General features: G+C 43.4%; 2 protein-coding genes across 5 annotated transcripts in view; both read right to left on the bottom strand.

The window, feature by feature from the left end:
* The window catches only part of rai14 (retinoic acid induced 14), a 201,415-nt gene that overhangs the window by 83,003 nt on the left and 96,789 nt on the right, over nt 1-21,623 (bottom strand). The window lies entirely within an intron of this gene.
* On the bottom strand, nt 13,657-21,623 carry LOC129695252 (uncharacterized). The gene is made up of 2 exons (XM_055632046.1): nt 18,886-21,623; nt 13,657-18,851 (listed from the first exon to the last, which is right to left on the bottom strand). Exon 2 carries the CDS (start codon nt 17,940-17,942, stop codon nt 16,710-16,712), a length of 1,233 nt encoding a protein of 410 aa, XP_055488021.1. The 5' UTR covers nt 17,943-18,851; nt 18,886-21,623; the 3' UTR covers nt 13,657-16,709.

Genomic DNA, 21,623 nt, shown 5'->3' with positions numbered 1-21,623 from the left:
ACACCGACCCCCAGGCCCACTGCAAGCACGGAGATCCCAGATCAGTAACTCCAGCCCAGCCAAGCTCCAACTCCAGAGGAACATGCTCCCCGTAAGGACAGAAGCTGATGGTGTGCAAGGTACGTCTTGTTCTTGGGTTTGCAGATGAGGGGGCGCAGCTTGGGATGCAACTTAGCAGGAGAGTGGGGTTGTTTGCAGTTGCAGAGGGAGGGGGCAAGGGCGGTACAGTTCCCAGTCTCAGCTTCTGTCCAGGGGGGTGGCCGGAGACGTCAGGACCAACGGGACACCGACTGCAAGCACGGAGATCCCAGAGACTCTCAGCCAGCAGCAACACTAGCCCAGCCCTGCTCCAACTCCAGAGGAACCCGAGTTGCGGATGAGGGGGCGCAGCTTGGGCTGTGGGCGAACTGCCACTTGTCGCTGTAGCGGCACATCGGGGAGCGGGTTCCTGTTGGTCCTGACGTCTCCGGCCACCCCCCTGGACAGGAGCTGAGAGACGTCAGGACCACCAGAAGCCGCTCCCCGAGCTGCGCCCCCTCATCGCGACACCGACCCCCAGGCCCACTGCAACCACGGAGATCCCAGATCAGCAACTCCAGCCCAGCCAAGCTCCAACTCCAGAGGAACAGGGGAAGAAGCTGATGGTGTGCAAGGTACGTCTTGTTCTTGGGCTATGGCTGTGGGCGAACTGCCACTTTTCGCCATAGCGGACCATCGGGGAGCGGATTCCTCTGCAGTTGGAGGGACAGGGAGACACAGCGGCTTTTGAGAATGGCGGGCAATCACTTCCAAAGTTCTGCCCACACAGTCAGTACACCTCTCCTACACTTGTCTCCTGCACTAAGATCATCTCGCAGAGAATGATCCCAACCTAACCCTCCCTATTCTGTCCTATTCTGCAAGAAAAAACTACATTGAAGACTCAAACTCGCGATCGATTAACTGCCGGGATCGAGGCGCAAACTCGCGACCTTGCGGATATGAGCCGAGCACTCTACCACTGAGCCAGCCGTTAAAATCTACGCTAAAAATCTTCCATTCCGAAGCCGAAAAATTCCGAATTACGAAAAGTGTCTGGTCCCAAGGCTTTCGGATAAAAGGTTGTGCACCTGTACTTAAAGGATGGAGTTAGGTACCTCATGCACCCAACTATTCATCAAACATTTTTGTGCAGCATGGTTAACCAAATCTGTAATACATTCGCCTATAAATAGCCCCACACACCGGAGTGCTGAACAAAAGCAGAAGCTATGATGATGCGCTGCTTTGAGAGTCAGAGTTATACAGCATGGATACAGGTACTTTGGCCTAACTTGCCCATGCCAACCAATGTGTCTTCCTGAGCTAGTCCCATTGACCTGTGTTTAGCTCATATACCTCTCCGTGAAGAATTTTTTTAAACATTGTAATTGTAAGGGCCTCAACTACCTCCTCTGGCAGCTCATTCCATCTTCCCTTCAACGGCGACAGGTGGCGCAATGGGCTAAGTGTTCGGCTGGCGACCGGAAGGTAGCCGGTTCGAATCCTGCTTGGAGTGCATACTGTCGTTGTGTCCTTGGGCAAGACACTTCACCCACCTTTGCCTGCGTGTGAATGTGTGTGAATGTGTGTGTGTGTGAGTGATTGGTGGTGGTCTGAGGGGCCGTAGGCGCAGATTAGCAGCCACGCTTCCGTCAGTCTGCCCCAGGGCAGCTGTGGCTACAGAAGTAGCTCACCACCACCGAGTGTGACTGAATAATGCGATGTAAAGCGCCTTGAGTATCTAGAAAGGCGCTGTATAAATCACATCCATTATTATTATTATTATTATGTGGATAAACTAGCCCTTCAGATCATTAAAAAAAAATGTCCTTGCACCTTAAACCTATGCCCTCTAATTTTGCTTCGGAGTCACGTGAGTGATTCCGTGAAGAACCCGTTCAGCACGCATGCGCGGCATTACGTCCAGCAGAGCAACAGCGGCACAGCGGGAGTCGGGCTCTCCCGCTATGGAGGTGAAAGAACGGACCGTCAGGTAAGCTGACGTCGGTTTCCTTCACAGGGAGCCTTCTGCTGTCCGGCAGAGAAGAAAGGCTCTGCAACAAACCTGTCCCCCGCTCGACTCCACGGAGGAGCCTTCCTTCAAGGGGGGCAGCAACGGAACAGACCTGTTCCCGCTTGACTCCACGGAGGAGCCTTCCTTCAAGGGGGGCAGCAACGGAACAGACCTGTTCCCGCTTGACTCCACGGAGGAGCGTTTCCATCGCGGGGGCAGCAACAAGGCGGTAGGACCGCTTACCCGGCGCTCCGCTATCCCGACACCGCGCCGAGTCCAGCCCCGCTAGCGCCTAAGCAGCGGGCTGGAAGTACGGCCACAGAGGCGTCCGGCCAGTGGCTCCGACTTATCGGACGGGACGTCTTTCCACCCGCACGGGAGGAAAGACAGCCGCCTGCACAGACCTGCCCCCCCCCCGCTCGACTCCACGGAGGAGCGTTTCATCTCGCGGGGGCAGCAACAAGGCGGTAGGACCGCTTACCAGGTGGTCCGCTACCCCAACACCGTGACCGAGCCCAGCCCCGCTAGCGCCTGAGCAGCGGGCTGGATGTAAAAGCTAAGGAAGAGGCGTTCCGGCCGGTGGCTCCGACGGGGACGTCTCTCCACCCAGGCGTGGGGGAGAGACAGCCGCCTGAGCCGCATGGAGCGGCTCTTGGAGCAGGAGCTCCAGCAAGGTGCACCCCAGGAGGGGCGCTCTCGCAGAGGGGGTCAGGCACTCCCTCCACAGTGCCTTGTGCACTGTCCATTGCTTCCTCCTTTCCAGAGGATAGCTTTGGTGACCAGGACTGGGCTGGTCAAGAACAGGGGCAATGGCTGAAGATCTCGGGAGTATGCAAGGGGTGCAGGAACAGGAAGAGCTGCTAGGTGTGGTGTGTGGTGGACAGCTACGTGGAAACCTCACATGCAGGAGGCCGTTAAAAGCCTGACGACAGCCATCACATCGTTTTTTCCTCGTTCCATGGCACAAATACGGAGATGACCACAACCTTCGTAAACAAGTCATAAGACCCCAGCCACTGAGCCAGACCCACTGCCCTGTGGCAAAAACCTCACAAAGCATATGAAGGACATATAAGAGGTTTTACAAAACTTTCGGCTCATGAGGGCAGGGCCGGGACGATTAACCAAAAACAGTCATTCCTACGCAGCAGCACCCCATCGCATCCATCGGTCAACGTCTACCATATCGGACTGATGAAAGCTCGGGGTCCGCATCTATCACCGAAAGTCTTATTTAGACCAGGGCCCAGAGCGGACCCCATGGAAAATGTGCCATCCCCCAATGTCACCGCCACGTCAGACGACGTGCAACACTCGTTGGACCAGCAGGAAACAGAAGAATACCCATAACCATGGAGGTAGGTGGGTCTGGTTCCTACCAGTATATAGAGCATACTAACACATGGGAGTCTATCACGAGTGATCAGTATATACTCAATGGCATTAGTGAATACAATTCCTACTAGAAAAATTGCCACCAGGTCAACATTCACCCCAGAGGGTATTTTTCCTCTCTCCATTAAAGAAACAAGAGGGACAAGCTGAACTGGTGAAAATAATTACAAAGGGTGTCATGGGGAAACCTGAACCCTTGCAATTCGTATCAAATATATTCACTAAACCCTAAAAAGATGGTGGATGTCCCATCATCATTGACTTAACTTCACTAAATATGTTTGTTAAGTATATACATTTCAAAATGGAACCGGTTGTTACTGCCAAACAACTAAATTCCAAAGGATACTTCATGGCAAGCATTGATCTTAAAGATGTTTACTATTTAGTACCATTCACAAGGATCATCGCAGATACCTGAAATTTACCTGGATGGGGCAGCTATAGCAGTTTAAAGCGTTACCCAATGGGCTCACATCAGCCCAAGAGTGTCACCCAGACACTAAAACCAGCTCTGGCAATATTCAGAAGACAAAAACATATTGTCATGGCATATCTTGATGATATCCTAAATGGTAGGCAAGACCATGAATTTGACTATGTTAGCTGTTCAGCTACCAAACAGTTATTCGAAACCCTGGGGTTGTCTTACATCCAGATAAATCTAAGTTGAAGCCATCCTCTATCATGGACTACTTGGGCTTCACAATTAATTCAATCTACGTGACTGTAACATTGCCAAGAGACAGCATAGTTGAATTGGCACAATCGTACAATAATTTAATGGTCAACAAACTACCAACTACTCGACAAGTAACAGAGTAATTGGGATAATGGTAGCAGCATTTAACCATATATAACCATATAACAATTACAGCACGGAAACAGGCCATCTCGACCCTTGTAGTCCGTGCCGAACACATAATCTCCCCTAGTCCCATATACCTGCGCTCAGACCATAACCCTCCATTCCCTTCCCATCCATATAACTATCCAAGTTTCCAGCTACATAATTTGGATCTTTGTACCAAAAACGACATACAGGTCATTATGATCATTTCATGAAGTTACCCACTGAAGTAATATCAGAACTACAGTGGTGGGCAAAAAAAACCCAACAAAAAAAAACCGTTTGACATAGTTTCAGCCTATTATCATCACTAACCCTACGTTAGTTATCCAAACAGATGCCAGTGCTCAAGACTGGGGAACAACTAACTCTATATCCAGCACAAGTAGTAGATGGACTAACCCAGAATCATTGTTACCACTTACACTGGGCATTAATTATCTAGAGATGTTTGTGCGACTTTTTATGGTTTAAAAGCATATGCATAAATATGCATCACTTGCATGTACGGTTATAAATAGATAATACTATGGTGGTGGCCTACATTAACCATATGGGCGGCATAAAATCAGTATCATGCGACAAGTTGGTCAATACAATTTGGCAATGGTGTGTCCAAAGACATATTTAGCTATCAGTAACTTACCTGCCAGGTAAACTAAATACAGTGGCAGACACCAGATCACGTAAATTTAATGACAACATCGAATGGATGTTAAAACCCCCAAAATATATATTTTTCACATGTTATCAAGCAATATGCCATGCCAGATATGAATTTATTTGCATCTAGGCTAAATCACCAGGTACCTATGTATGTCGCTTGGGAACCAGACCCTGAGGCATCATATATCATATATCAATTACAGCGGTAGATGCGTTCGCGCTGGATTGGCGAAATTTTTCTTCTATTCATTTCCTCCCTTCTGCCTCATCAGTCAGGGGCTACACACAGTACAAATGGACTTTGCTTCAGGTATTTTGATAGTACCCGACTGGCCTACACAGCCATGGTTCCCAATACTCCATGACATGCTTGTTGGAACTCCGATGGTATTCCCCAGTGACCCAGAGTTATTAACACCCAGTGTTGGGCACAAGCCACCCATGCCATGAGAAAATCAAACTCCTGGATTGCAGATGCTGCACAAACCACTTCTGGGACTGGGATTATCATAACAAACCGTCGACACCATGTCAGCATCCCTCCGAACATCCATTAAAAAACAGCACTTGTCCAGCATCAAAAAATGGGAGAAGTACTGCTTGGATACAGGGACCACCTACTCAACTGCTACAGTTACCAACGTACTGGAATTCCTGGCGAACCTTCACCACGATGAAGGACTTCAGCTACAGAGCCATCACACAGCTAAAATTGCCCTGCCTGTCTATTTAAAACCAGCTCCAGGACAACAGGCCATGGGGTCCCACCAGCTGGTGGTCAAACTAATGAAGGGTATTTACAACTCTAACCCCTAGACCAAGGTACACCCATAAATGGGATGTCAGTGTGGTCCTGACATACCTCAGGGGATGCCCACCAGCAAGATCCCTCAACCTGAAACCATCTATGCTCAAAACACGCATGTTGATGGCACTTGTAGCTGCACAGAGGGTCCAGTCACTACACCTATTGCGACTGGACACCATGCTCACAGCTCCACACCAGATCTCTGTCGTTATCCAGGGAATGATCAGATCAGAGCAGACCAGGAACACCTAATCCAGTCGTGGAATTCCGGGCTTACCCGCCAGAAACACGGTTATGTGCCATGACCCTATTATCCTACATAGACACAACCAAAATATTCGAGGGAGATGAAAAGCCTTGTGGGTCAGTCATAAAAAACCTTATGGTCGGGTGACGAGCCATTTCGAGATGGCTCAAGCAGGTGCTAAAAGCTGCTGCGATAAAAACTAACATGTACAAAGTTCATTCCACCAGGGCAGCATCCACGTCGACGGCTAAAAGAGAATGGACATGCCTATAAACCACATCCTGGCTACAGCAGGATGGTGGGGTGGAAAGACCGTTCAGAAGTTTTATAATAAGCTGTTGGCAAAACCTGGTTTATTTGCAGGGAAGATTTTACAGACTGCAAATATTTAATTTAAGCCCAGGGGAATCATTTAAATTCTTTGTTGTTATTGTTCAAAAATACCATTGTGTTTTTCTACAAACAGATTCATTGGTTGATTACGATAACACACTTCCTCCCTCAAAGACTTCGGCAGTGATGTAGTAATAACTGTTACACGGTTTGAAATCACAGAGCTTTGAAATCTTCACGGAATCACTCACGTGACTCCGAAGTAAAATAGTAAGATTAAACGAGAACTTACCAGTTTGAAGTTTGATCTGTATTTTATGAGGAGCTACGATGAGGGATTACTTGCCCTCCGCTCCCACCCTCAATAATATGGGTCAAATTCATAAACTGATGTCTCCTTATCTTTACTATGTTTACTTCAATAACTGTGTTTATCTGTGATTCCACACCGCTGCTTTGAAGTATGCCGCGCATGCGTGCTGAGCGGGTTCTTCACGTAATCCCTCATCGTAACTCCTCATAAAATATGATTTTATTCACTTTGCACACCATCACCAATTTTGCTGTCATCCTCAAAATTACTATGGATAGGAATGGCTTAGTGGGACCAAACACGGGGAAATCATACGAGTTAGCATGGATGAGTTGGGCCAAAAGGCCCGTTTCTGTGCTGTACATGCAACTATATTCTCAATCAAATCATTAATATATGATAAACAACAGGGGACTTGGCATTGATTCCTGCAGAACGCTGCTGCCAACAAGCCTTGAATCTGGGAAAACCCTCCATTACAACTCAATGAATCCTTCCTCAAAGCCAATTTTGTATCCAAAACAGAACCTTGCCAAAAGTCTTACTAAAGTACATATGGACTTGTCTAATGTCCTGCCCTTATTAATCTTTTTGGTTTCCTCTACAAAAAAACTCAAATTAAATTTGTGACAGGCTATTTTCCATGCAACAATCCATGCTGATTATCAATCAATCAATCAATCAATCAATCAATCAATCAACCTTTATTGTCATCTTGCAAGCAACAAGTACAGTGCAAAATGAAAAGACGTTTCCCAGTGAATAGCGGAGCCTCGCACATGAAATTTAAAACACTTCTCACATAATAACACTAAAAAAAAACAATCCAGTCCCTGATGGAACAGAATAAATAGTTAAAATCAGGTAAAAAAACACAATGTTAAAAACAGTAAACCAATCATAAAAAAATGTCCGGGGCCGCTGATTTGAGTGGCCAGTGCCAGTTATTAAAGTGTCCGTGCCAGCCGCAGAGTCAAGTCAAGTGACTGTGAGTGCAGAGTGACTGTTTAGCAGCCTCACAGCCTGTGGTAGGAAGCTGTTTAGCAGCCTCGTAGTCCGGGCTTTGATGCTTCGATATCTCTTGCCTGATGGCAGGAGATTCAGGTGTATGTGGAGGGGGTGCAGGTTGGGCGTGGCAATTTTCTGTGCATTCTTCAGACAGCGGCTCTGGAACAGTTCTTGTACCGAGGGTAGGGAGACGAGCAATAATCCTCTCTGCTCCCCTCACTACCCTCTGCAGAGCCTTCCTGTCCGAGCAGTTGCAGTTTGCAGTACCATCTATTGATGCAGTACGTGAGTACAGACTCCACCGTCCCCCTGTAGAAAGTCCTGAGGATGTTGGTGGGGAGTGAGGCCTGTTTTAGTTTCCTCAGGAAGTGCAGTCGCTGATGGGCCCGTTTGACGGTCCCAGTGGTGTTCCTGGACCAGGTGAGGTTGTCCGTTATCTGCACACCGAGGAACTTTATGCTCTCCACTCTCTCCACTGCAGTGCCATTAATGTTGAGCGGTGTATGCTCTGGCTGCGCCCTCCTGAAGTCGACAACCATCTCCTTAGTTTTTTCGACATTCAATTCCAGGTTATTTTTGCCGCACCAGTCCACCAGTTGTTCTACTTCCTCCCTGTACCTTGTTTCGTCATCTCCACTGATGAGTCCCACCACTGTAGTGTCGTCCGCGAACTTTATGATTTTATTGTCCCTGAATCTGGCAGCACAGTCATGTGTGAGCAGTGTGAACAACAGCGGGCTGAGCACACAGCCTTGAGGGGAGCCGGTGCTCAGCGTTATCCCTAATCAACCCTTGCCTGTCCAAATGCAGATACATCCTGTCTTCCTAAAATCTTGTCCAGTAACTATCCCACCAATTATGTTGACTCAGCTGCTTAGGATTTCCTGGCTGGACCTGGCAACTTGTTTTAAATGAAGGTACAATAGTAGCCACCCACCAATCTTCTGGTATTTGACCCCGGCTAACAGTGATTTAAAAAAATCTGGCTGGGCCGCAGCAAGTTCTTATCTCGCTTCCCACAATGTCCTAGGATACACTTGGTCAGGCCTCAGGGAATAATGGAGTGAACAAACTGCTGGAGGAACTCGGGACAGGGAGCTTCTGTGGAGGTAAATGTAATTGGTGTCTCAAGTAAGAAACTTTCATCTGATCAAAAAGAAGGGGAGTGCCAATTTCAAAAGGCACAGGGATCTGTGAAACACTATGTAGATCCAAGTGAGGCAAAGATAGATCCTTAAGGGACCTGCTCTCTCCCTGGTAAGCCTTTGGACCTAATCTGCCATATCTCATGTGAATTATTGCCCTTCCAATTCCCTTCCTAAATGTACTCCTACACCCCCTTGGACTCATCAAGGGATCGACTCGATCTCTGCAGCCCACATCTGACCTATACCTTATGCCTTACTTTTCCTGATCAGAGTCTAAATGTCCCTTGTCAACCAGGGTTGACAACCAGGGCATCTGTACTCTGGAACAGTGATCTGATAGTCTTGCCCATCCCTCAACCACATTTCTATAATAGCTTTAATATTATAATACGTGCTCGTTTATACAGTGCAACATTATTTCCTTTTCTATGGACCTAAAGCATTTCTCAAATAGAAAATACAAGTCACAAGATCAACTATCATTTCCATGTTGAAATCTTGGGAAAAATACTTAAACATAATTAGTTTCACATGTGATCATCTGTTGCTCTCTGAATCAGACACACCAGGCAAGTATTAACCACTCATCCCTGCCAGTTGCCAAAGGAAGAGAAAGTAAACCAGTCACATCATGTCATGGTGTTCAAGCATATGTGATCTTGCAAATCTGTCTGCTGGATGTGAACGGTGATAGTTTCCTCAGTGCAAATATCATGTGCCTAACATCTGATCATTTGTCTGGACAGGATATCATGATCCAAGGTGTGCCTTCCTTTCAATCTTGACTCACGCACACACTGTTCTCAGTTTACCAGTTTCCCTTTGCAGATGGTTACAGTTTATATAAATAATAAAATGCAGGCAACTTACATTATTTGCTTTGTGGTGGCTTTTGTAGTTTTAATGGATTACATCAGTTGAAATGTAATATATGTTCAAAAGTGCATGTTCAGGCCCTATCCACCTGGTAATGGGGCAGAGGGCCTAATAGTTAATCACCACAACTTTGGTTACAGTTGACTCCTTGGAACATTGTTGTTTTACTGGGTGTGTCCTTCAAATAGAACTATGGGAATATAGCAGCTTTACAAATTGAAAGAATTGGGCAAGAAAAGCATGAAAACTGTTTAAAAACTGATGGAGCTTTGGAAAAATCACCAACAACTGCAAGAGTTTATAAAAATTATAGCATGTATTTTATTCAATGCCAGTTTAAAACCCCTGACACAAGATTAAATATGAATTAAATATGAATATTGCTTTATTAAAAGGGATACATTTTAGCCTACGCAGATTTTTTGAAATCTCTTCTTCATCGAAGGCTCCATCAAAATCAACACTGCAGCAGAATTAAAAAAACTAATTTATTTGTGTCATGTTTAGGTTTATAATTGTTACAAAGCAAAATACTATAAAAGTGAAATCAATGTTCTATTACTTTCAATAACATTTTCAGATTTTATTGGTCTTTCAAAACATTAAACCGAAATAAGCAAAATTGAGTTTATATCGGAGGATTGGAATGCAAATGAGCGTAGGTTGTGCTTCAGGAGCATACAGACTCGTAACTGAGGTTTACATTAGCTTGCAGGTGGAGGAAGTGGTATATTGATGAAGAGATTTATTATTATCACGTACCAAAGTACAATGAAAGGTTTGATTTGCATGTTATCCAATCAAAGATAATACCATCCATAATTGTAATTGTTCAATTAATAGATAACGCAAAGGGGAAGTTACATAGTATAGCATATAGTTCTCAGCATTGTAGCGCATCAGTTCCACAGACAAAGTCCAATGTCCACAATGGGGTAGAGGTAAATCTTAATTGGATAGTATCCTAGCTTATAGGAAGACTGTTCAGAAGCCTGATTAAAGAGGGGAAGAAGCTGCCCCCAAGTCTGGTGGGGCACGTTTTCAAGTTCCTGTACCTTCTGCTGGACAGGAGCATGGGGAACGAGTAATGACTGAGCGCGAATCAAGTCTTTGATTATGTTGGCTACTTTTCTAAGGCAAGTACAGTCAATGATGGGAAGTTTGGTCTTTGTGATAGACTGGACTAAATCTTGTGGTTTTGGACAGAACTGTTCCCAAACCAAGCTGTGATGCAACCCAACAGTTCTATGGCGCATCTGTAGAATATCGTATGGGTCATTAGAAACATGTCAAATTCCTTAATCTTCTGAGGAAGTAAAGACTTTGTTGTGTCTTCTTGGCTGTCCCATCAATGTGGTCAGTCCACAGCAGATTGGTGGTAATATTATCACTAAGGAACATGAAGCGCTCAACCATTTCCAGATTTACCCCGAGCTTAGTCTGCAAGCAACTCTAAGGGAATTCAATACTTCTAGCTCTGAAATTTCACACTAAGTATATAAAGTGACAATTACAGAAAAACGATTGAAATACAAGGAATTCCTATATTAGTGCAAAGCATTTGAAAAAGTTTCAAATATCAATTTTTTAATCATGATTCCACTATACATTTTCACTATCCTCACATCATTTTCTGCATGCACCATTTCTTTCTGTACCTTTGGTTGAAATTTGTTAAAATACAAACATAAACCATTTGATACTTTTACAACTATTAGGCCGATCAAAACAATTAAAATCTCTGAATTCAGTCACTGACTAGCTATAAGAACTAACTTTTAGCTTCCCCCCAATTCTTCACATAAAAGACCAGGCACTGAAGCAAAAGAACCAACTTGCTTGCCCTGTCAATTTTATTATACTAATGAACTGAGTATTATATTAATTGATTATATAATCTCATAGATGGAAGATGTAATGAGTGACCTTATTAGAGTGCTGCAGTTTGAGACTGAGCCAAACTGCAAGCTTAACATCATATCAGATGCAGGGGTAGAGATGTCAGCAGATAGTCACTTGATTACGAATACCAAGGAGAAACGAGTCGGGAAGTCGTGATGCAGCTTTATAAGACTTCGATTTGGCCGTATTTGGAGAATTGCTTGCAGTTCAAGCAGGATGGAAAAGGCTTTTGAAAGGGCACCTAGGTGGTTTACCCGTATGATGGCTGAACTAGTGGGTATTAGCTACAGGGAGAGGTTGGACAGACTTGAATTGGGTTCTCTGGAATGCGGAGGCTGAAGGGAGATCTGATAGTATATAATTATAAGAGGCATAGATAAAGTAGACATTCACTACCTTTTCCCCCAGGAACGAAATATCAAATGCTAGAGCACATAACTTTAAGGTGAGAGGGGCAAAGTATAAAGGAGATATGTAGGGGTTTTTTTTAACACAGAGGGTTGTGAATGCTTGGAACACACTGCCAGGGATGGTGATGGAGGCAGATATGATGGTGACATTTAAGATACTGTTGGATAGGCACAAGGAAAAACAAGGAATGGAGGGATATGGATGAAGTGCTTGTAAATAAGATTTGGTTTAGTTTAATTTAGAGATACAGTGTGGAAACAGGCCCTTCGACTCACCAGGTCCGCATCGACCAGCGATCCCTGCACATTAACACTATCCTACACATACATTAGGGACAATTTTTCCACATACCAAACCAATTAACCTACAAACCTGTGGGAGGAAACCAAAGATCTTGGAGAAAACCCATGTGGTCACAGGGAGAACATACAAACGCCGTACAGACACCACCTATAGTCGGGATCGAACTCGGGTCTCTGGCACTGCAGGCGCCGTAAGGCAGCAACTCTACCATTGTGCCACCCTCTAGTCGGTATATTTGGTCTTTGCATTATGTTGGCAAGGACATTGCGGCCCGAATGGCCTGTTTCGGTGCAGTACTGTTCTTTGTAACAATTTTACATTTGCATTGTGGGAAGATTAACTGTAGTGTTTCAGAAAAGGAGGAGGTCTGAATTGGCTGGAATATTGGCAACAGTGTTTTGAAGGAACTGAACAAGTAGATTATCCTGTCTGCAAATGGAGCATCAGTCAGATGAACAATCTAACAAAGCAAAAATGCTGAAAGACCAATTTACGAAATGTCATATATAAATCACAAAATAATTTGAGAAAGGCAATGACCAAGAATAGCAGCTGAGCCAAATATGAACTACAAATGGAATTGTTGCAAACTGGAACAATTCATATATGGAACTCTCCCACCCTTACTTAACGGAGTATTAATACATTTACAGAGTTACATTTTTATATTTTAGTACACTGACTAAATATTTTAGTAAAGGCAACAAAGCAATTAGTGGCCTCAAATAAAAGGGTAAAAAATTGTTTGTAAAAGTGCATAAGTAACACAACATTTTCAATTTGTTAACGGAGAAATATCAAAGCTATCGTTTATTTCCCTATTTTGACCACTCTTCTTGAATCACTAGACTTGATCTGGTTTAAAAAAATGTCCCAAAGGGCTATAGGAAATGGATTTCTAATATTTATATGCTACAAAATAGAGACATCAGTAATACATTTAGGACAGAATGCACTTTAAATAGGTATGTTACAATACCTACCATCAGCGGGGCTGCAGTTCTGCCACTGTTCGTGTGCGCGACTTTCGCGCCTTTGGGAGGGTGGGGGATTAAAATGCCGTTTTCTCCTGCCTGTCCAAGAGATATTTCTGATGGATAGGCACATATATACCTGATGCTGAAAAATCGTTCCGACTTCCGTTCTCGGAAGCTTATAAAAAAAAAAAATCGCGGGACAATTTAATCGCTAGAGTAAAATTAAAAAATCTACTTCTAACGCCCTCAACGCTGACAACGGGACAGATCTCACATAGGGGACAAAACATAAGGTAAGTCGTGTATTTTACATATAAACTTGCTTCTTAGGATAACTTTAATCCAAATTTCATTGGCCCCATACGAACCGGCAGTGTTTTTCCTGCCGATATGAGGTTCAAATTCACCGCAAACCGCAACGTTCCAATCAATCGCGTTCCACAAAAACCTATTCGCAAGATGATTAAAATGGCCATTAATTTACAGGTATTAAACATTAAAATCTCATTGACATAAATTCATGTCAATGAGATTTAAAAATTATGTTATATTGTGAATTCTTGTGTGAATGTTATTTGGACACTTGGGCTTTTAAAAATGTTAATCTTTACTTAAGAAATGGATAGATGTTTAGATCTAGTAATTGAATTTTGTAATTAGCTACAATTAGGTAACTACCTAATTATATGCTTTAATTTCAGGTCATCCAAGTAAGATTGTTTCATATTTGTTTCAGAATGCTTCAATCTATAATAACTGAAATTTTCTTTCAGTTCTCTTAATTTTTAAGAAAGTTATGGGCTTTTGACTATCCTCGATCACAGCTTTTGTGTTAAGTCAATGGAAAAGCAATAGGGAACAAGATGCCAATTTCCGAATATGAAAATGGGCATAACTTTTTTTAATACTGAAGATATGAAAGTGAATTAGGTGTCAAATTAAACCTCTTTTTATGCTTTATCTGATGGGATAAATTGCAGACTTGATTTTTTAAATCTCAAAATTTTGTAACATTGCTACCTTAAAGCAATACTCAGTGATGACAAACCTGCTGCCTTACAAGATGATAGAATTCACGATTTTGATAAGATATTATTAAAGAATGCATATTGTGAGGTCGTGATATTTCAACCATAATGCTCCAGTGTTCCACAGATTGATTGCTTACAGCAGTGAATGCAATAATACTAATGAGGGCTGCCTTGTTCTGAATAAGTTTCAACTTCAGTGCTTTACTTCATAATTTCTTGGATCACAGGTAAAACCTGCATCTATTGTTCATCCTAAAATGCCCATGAAAAGATGGTGGTGAGCCATCTTACTAAGCTATTGCAGTCCTTCTGGTGAATCCTGCTGCGTTATTGATCGGGTATTCCAAGATTTAAACCCAGCAAAAATGAAAGAATAGAGATAATTTCCAAACTAGGATGGTGTGCAACTTGATAGGGTACTTACAGGTGGGAGTGTTCCCACTAGCCTGAAGTTATAACCATATAACAATTACAGCACGGAAACAGGCCATCTCGGCCCTACAAGTCCATGCCGAACAATTATTTTCCCTCAGTCCCACCTGCCTGCACTCGTACCATAACCCTCCATTCTCTTCTCATCCATATGCCTATCCAATTTATTTTTAAATGATACCATCGAACCAGCCTCCACCACTTCCACTGGAAGCTCATTCCACACCGCTACCACTCTCTGAGTAAAGAAGTTCCCCCTCATGTTACCCCTAAACTTCTGTCCCTTAATTCTGAAGTCATGTCCTCTTGTTTGAATCTTTCCTATTCTCAAAGGGAAAAGCTTGTCCACATCAACTCTGTCTATCCCTCTCATCATTTTAAAGACCTCTATCAAGTGCCCCCTTAACCTTCGGCGCTCCAGAGAATAAAGACCTAACTTATTCAACCTATCTCTGTAACTTAGTTGTTGAAACCCAGGCAACATTCTAGTAAATCTCCTCTGTACTCTCTCTATTTTGTTGACACCTTCCTATAATTGGGCGACCAAAATTGTACACCATACTCCAGATTTGGTCTCACCAATGCCTTGTACAATTTTAACATTACATCCCAGCTTCTATACTCAATGCTCTCATTTATAAAGGCTAGCATACCAAAATCTTTCTTTACCACCCTATCTATATGAGATTCCACCTTCAAGGAACTATGCACGGTTATTCCCAGATCCCTCTGTTCAACTGTATTCTTCAATTCCCTACCATTTACCATGTACTTCCTATTTTGATTTGTCCTGCCAAGGTGTAGCACCTCACATTTATCAGCATTAAACTCCATCTGCCATCTTTCAGCCCATTCTTCCAAATGGCCTAAATCACTCTGTAGACTTTGGAAATCCTCTTCATTATCCACAACACCCCCTATCTTGGTATCATCTGCATACTTACTAATCCAATTTACCACACCTTCGTCCAGATCATTGATGTACATGACAAAACAACAAAGGACCCAACACAGATCCCCGAGGCACCCCACTAGTCACCTGCCTCCAACACGACAAACAGCCATCCACCATTACCCTCTGGCGTCTCCCATTCAGCCACTGTTGAATCCATCTTGCTATTCCTGCATTTATACCCAACAGTTTAACCTTCTTAACCAACCTTCCATGAGGAACCTTGTCAAAGGCCTTACTAAAGTCCATATAGACAACATCCACTGCTTTACCCTCGTCAATTTCCCTAGTAACCCCTACAAAAAATTCAAGAAGATTAGTCAAACATGACCTTCCAGGCACAAATCCATGTTGACTGTTCCTAATCAGACCCTGTTTATCCAGATGCTTATATATATTATCTCTAAGTATCTTTTCCATTAATTTGCCCACCACTGAAGTCAAACTAACAGGTCTATAATTGCTAGGTTTACTCTTAGAACCCTTTTTAAACAATGGAACAACATGCGCAGTATGCCAATCATCGGGGACTATTCCCGTTTCTAATGACATTTGAAATATTTCTGTCATAGCCCCGGCTATTTCTACACTAACTTCCCTCAATGTCCTAGGGAATATCCTGTCAGGCCCTGGAGACTTATCCACTTTTATATTTTTCAAAAGTGTCAGTACTTCTTTTACTTTGAAACTCAAATTATCCATAGCTAATCTACTAATTTCCCTTACCTCACATAATTCAATATCATTCTCCTTGGTGAATACCGAAGAAAATAAATTGGTCAATCTCCCCCATCTGTTTTGGCTCTGCAGATAGCTGTCCACTCTGTCTCTCCAATGGACCAATTTTATCCCTCATTATCCTTTTGCTATTAATATAGCTGTAGAAACCCTTTGGATTTACTTTCAACTTACTTGCCAAAGCAACCTCATATCTTCTTTAAGCTTTTCTAATTTATTTCTTAAGATTCTTTTTACATTCTTTATACTCCTCAAGCACCTCATTTACTCGATGCTGCCTATAATTATTGTAGATCTCCCTCTTTTTCCGAACAAGGTCCAATTTCCCTTGAAAACCAGGGCTCGTTCCAATTTTTACAGTTTCCTTTCAACCGAACAGGAACATAAAGATTCTGTACTCTTAAAATTTCCCCTTTAAATGTCCTCCATTTCTCTTCTACATCCTTCCCATAAAACAAAATGTCCCAGTTCACTCCTTTTAAATCATTTCGCATCTCATCAAAGTTAGCCTTTCTCCAATCAAAAATCTCAACCCTAGGTCCAGTTCTGACCCTCTCCATAATTATATTGAAACTAATGGTATTGTGATCACTGGACCCGAAGTGCTCCCCAACGCATACCTCCGCCACCTGTCCCGTCTCATTTCCTAACAGGAGGTCCAGCACTGCCCCTCCTCTAGTAGGTACCTCTATGTATTGCTGCAAAAAACTATCCTGCACACATTTTACAAACTCCAAACCATCCAGCCCATTTACAGAATGTGTTTCCCAGTCTATGTGTGGAAAGTTGAAATCTCCCACAATCACTACCTTGTGCTTATTACTAATATCTGCTATCTCCTTACATATTTGCTCTTCCAATTCTCGATCCCCATTTGGCGGTCTATAATACACCCCTATAAGTGTTGCTACACCTTTCCCACTTCTCAGTTCCACCCAAATAGCCTCCCTAGATGAGCCCTCCAATCTATCCTGCCAAAGCACTGCTGGAATATCTTCCCTGACAAGCAATGCAACACCTCCACCTCTTGCCCCTCCAATTCTATCACACCTGAAGCAACGAAATCCTGGAATATTTAGTTTCCAATCACAGCCCTCCTGCAACCATGTTTCAATGATCGCCACAACATCATACTTCCAGGTGTCTATCCAGACTCTAAGCTCATCCACTTTTCTTACCATGCTCCTAGCATTAAAATATGCACATTTAAGAAACCCCCCGCCTCTTATTCTCTGTTTATTTCCTTTTTCTTCTTTCTCCTCTTGTGTCCGAGTGCTTCCCTTTTCTGCTTCCTGCCTCCCATTCTGTCTACTAATTTTCTCTATTTGAGTCCCTCGCCCCAACCATTCTAGTTTAAAGTCTCCCCAGTAGCCTTTGCAAATTTCCCCGCCAGGATATTGGTCCCCCTCGGGTTCAAGTGCAACCCATCCTTTCTGTACAGGTCCCACCTTCCCCAAAAGAAGTCCCAATGACCCAGAAACTTGAATCCCTGCTCTCTGCACCAGTCTTTCAGCCATGCATTTATCCTCCACCTCGCTCCATTCCTACTCTCACTGTCGCGTGGCACAGGCAGTAATCCTGAGATTGTTACCTTTTTGGTCCTTTTCCTTAACTCTCCTCCCAACTCCCTAAATCCTCCCTTCAGGACCTCTTCCCTTTTTTTAACCTATGTCATTGGTACCTATATGTACCACGACCTCAGGCTCCTCTCCCTCTGATTTCAGGATATCTTGGACGCGTTGAGACACGTCCGAGACCGTGGCACCGGGGAGGCAGCCCACCATCCTGGTCTCCCGACTGCGTCCACAGAATCGCCTATCCGACCCCCTAACAATAGAGTCCCCAATTACTATTGCCCTCTTCTTTTTGTCCCTACCTTTCGGAGCAACAGGGCCGGTCTCTGTGCTGGAGGCCCGTCCGCTGTCGCTACCCCCGGGTAGGCTGTCACCCCCATCCGTACTCAAACAGGAGTATTTATTTGCAAGGTGTACCGACATTGGAGTACTCACTCGTCTCTGCCTCTGCCCCTTGCCCTTCCTTAACGTGACCCACATGTCTCTCTCCTGTGGTTTTGGAGTGACCACCTCCCTATAACTCCTCTCTATGACCTCCTCACTCTCCCTGACCAGACAGAGGCCATCGAGCTGCTGCTCCAGGATCCTAATATGGTCCCTTAGGAGCCCCATCTCGCTGCACCTGGTGCAGATATGGACGTCTGGAGGGCCATCCGACTCCATGACCTCCCACATCTGACATCCAGAACAGTACACTGCTCTGGCTGTCATTCTCCCGCCTTACCCTGGATCTGATACAAGTATAATACAATAGAAACTGCTGGGAGAAATCAGCAGGTATCTGACTCACAACAGCTGCTCCCTCTTGACCTTTAAACTGTACCTTTATTATATAAACAAAAAGCACTGTACCTTACTAAAGCACTGTACCCTTGGCTCACTGTACCTTTAGCCCACTGTACCCTTGGCTCACTGTACCTTTACTAAAGCACTGTACCTTTAACCAGAAAGCAGAAATGCTAACCTGAGGTTGCACCCAATCAACTGCTTCCTCTAGTCTGCTTCCACCAATCAGCGGCTTCCACCAGAACCATCCCTATGAAGTGTGGAACTTTACATATTTTGGTAATAAGCCCTGACCCTCCTCCACTCGCTCCAACGGTTCCCGGGCCTCTGTGAAAGTAAGCCCCGCGCTGGATTTAAATACTCACAGCCCTGACCCTGCACCTGTTAGTGGTAACGGTTCCTGCACCTGTTAGTGGTAACAGTTCCAGGTTTGGGAATTGCTGTCACAATAGCATTGGAAAGCAACCGCATTGCATTTTCCATGGTATACATTTTTGAATAACATTCATCTTACTTTCATATTGGCAAGGAAGGATTTTCCATCCTGTTGTTGTGCCTCGTAGTTGATGCAAAGGCTGTTGGGTGCTCAGAGCCAAGTTATTTGTCACAGATACCAGTCTCTGAGCTATACAAGTAGCTATACTATTTCAATGCCGGGTCAGATATAGTTTCTGGTCAAAGGTGACCAGATGTTCAAAGTGGATATCCAGCAGTGCAAGGCTGTTAAAAGTCCAGAGTGAGTCTATGAATAGAGATGGTTAACACATAGTATTATTGTGATGCAAAGTTTACTTGCCACCCATCAGCCCATAACCAAACGCCTCCCAGACCTTGTTGCACACAGGCATTGGGGTGCTTCGTTTGCTGAAGAGTTACAAAAGGAATGAATATTATGCAGTCTTCAGCAAACATCCACATTTCAACTTTATGATGGAACAATAGTAACTGAAGAATTAGCTGAAGGTGAAACAACTAGTACCTGCCTTGAGAATTTGTGAAATTATATCCCAGGATGACGAAAATTGACCTCAAACAACGATCTTATTTGTGTGAGACATGACTCCAACCAGTAAGATTTTTGTCCCCATTGACCATAAACTTTAGTTTTACCTGACACTTTAATGCTGCCCTGTCAAATGCAATCTTAACCTCAAAAACAGTCTCTCTCACCTCAAATTCAACTCCTTTTCCACATCTGAACTAAGTGGTTCTAGGGATTGACAGGTCTGATATTGGTGAATAAATGCTGCTGAATAGCACTGTGGATGATGGCGCCCATCACCTTATTGACGATTGGCAGCAAATTTATTGAGCAGTTATTCGCAGGATTGGATTTGTCTTTTTAGTTTTGAAGGCGGCATAGCTGGATCACATTATTATTGGACAGACACCAGTGTTTTTAATGTACTGGTACAGCCATGCTAGTAAAACAGCTTGCTCCAGAGTCCAGGTCTTCAAAACTACAGTTGGAATGAAATCTGGTCACATGGCCTTTGCTGTTTACAATGTACTCAGCCATTTCTTGCTATCACAGGGCAAATTGAATTAGATGTGTCCCGACTTCGAAAACATTGGAGGTCTCAGTAACAGTCAGTTAGGTTATTTATTTGCCACTTCTGGCCGAATGTGACAGTGATTGCTTCAGCTTTGTCACGAGCACTCACAAGCTTGCACTGCCACCTCTGTGGAGGGGGTTAATCTTGCAGCATTCTACTCATATTATATGTTTGACTCTTCTCCACTATTCAGGACTGGATGAGGCAGGATGAGTTTTAATTTGATCCATTAATTACAAAATCAATGCCTCTGTCTACTATCCAATGTTTAGTAGCATGCAGGTAGTCCTGTGTTGCAGCTTTATCAGTCAGCTTTTCGATATGCTGCTGCTGCTGCTCCCAGCTAGCCATCCTATCTTCTAGTGGCATCAAGATCAATGCTCTGGGTTGCCACTAATGATAGAATGAAAAATGTTGGTCATGAGATCACAGATTGTGTTGGTGAACATGGTTGCCTCTTAAATGTAGTAATTTTGCCCCATTTCACCACTTCCTCCAGCAGATTAGCTGAATTCTGCTCCTATGTCTTACGATTGTAAGGTCGTAAGGATATAAGGTCTCCTGATATCTATATGTGCACATTTTTCAGGGGGATATTTAGCAGGGCAGATATCCTTCCATATACCCCCTCAATCCCATTGAAAGACCATCACTGGAGCACATATGCCAATTGCAACACACTGACTTGTGTGAAGCATGTTTTTGTTTTAAACACCATAGAGCTAGCTACATTTCCTCAAATTCTATTAAATGCATGAAGGGAGATAACAATTTTCAAAGGCATGCACAACTTTAATAAACTTAATTTCACTGCAATGCAACTATCAATTTAGGTTAAGTTCTCAATCTGTATCAAACAAACACATCAGCCATCAAAATGAATGAAATAGAATTAGTTTGCAATAAATAATTTCAAAATACGATTACAAACATTTATAATAATGAATGCATCACTAATGCATATTTTTCAAAGTCCGATGTTGAGGGTATGAAATGGAGATCTGAGACTGGAAATGACAGAACCAACATATTCATGGAACATAATAAATATTTAACTCTAACCAAAAAATCAATATATTCAGCATCATTATCAATGCAGCAACTCTAGCCTTTTTTCTATGACCAAATGTTGCACTGAGATCTTACACTGAAGACACCAATAAAACGGGAACAATTACAAATAGAATTAATTGACAATATGAATTTTCACAGTGATAGACAACAATTATAAAAATGTTATATTTTCCAGCCTTTTAAAAGCAGGAGGGCAGCAATTTAATTC

This window comes from Leucoraja erinacea, chromosome 1 (genome assembly GCF_028641065.1).
Source record: "Leucoraja erinacea ecotype New England chromosome 1, Leri_hhj_1, whole genome shotgun sequence".
In the NCBI taxonomy this organism is placed as follows: Eukaryota; Metazoa; Chordata; class Chondrichthyes; order Rajiformes; family Rajidae; genus Leucoraja; species Leucoraja erinaceus.
This window is presented reverse-complemented; position numbering and strand designations above follow the sequence as displayed.

Coding starts and splice junctions, on each gene's coding strand:
- LOC129695252 (XM_055632046.1), bottom strand. CDS start 17,942: ATGGCTGAAAGACTGGTGCAGAGAGCAGGGATTCAAGTTTCTGGGTCA.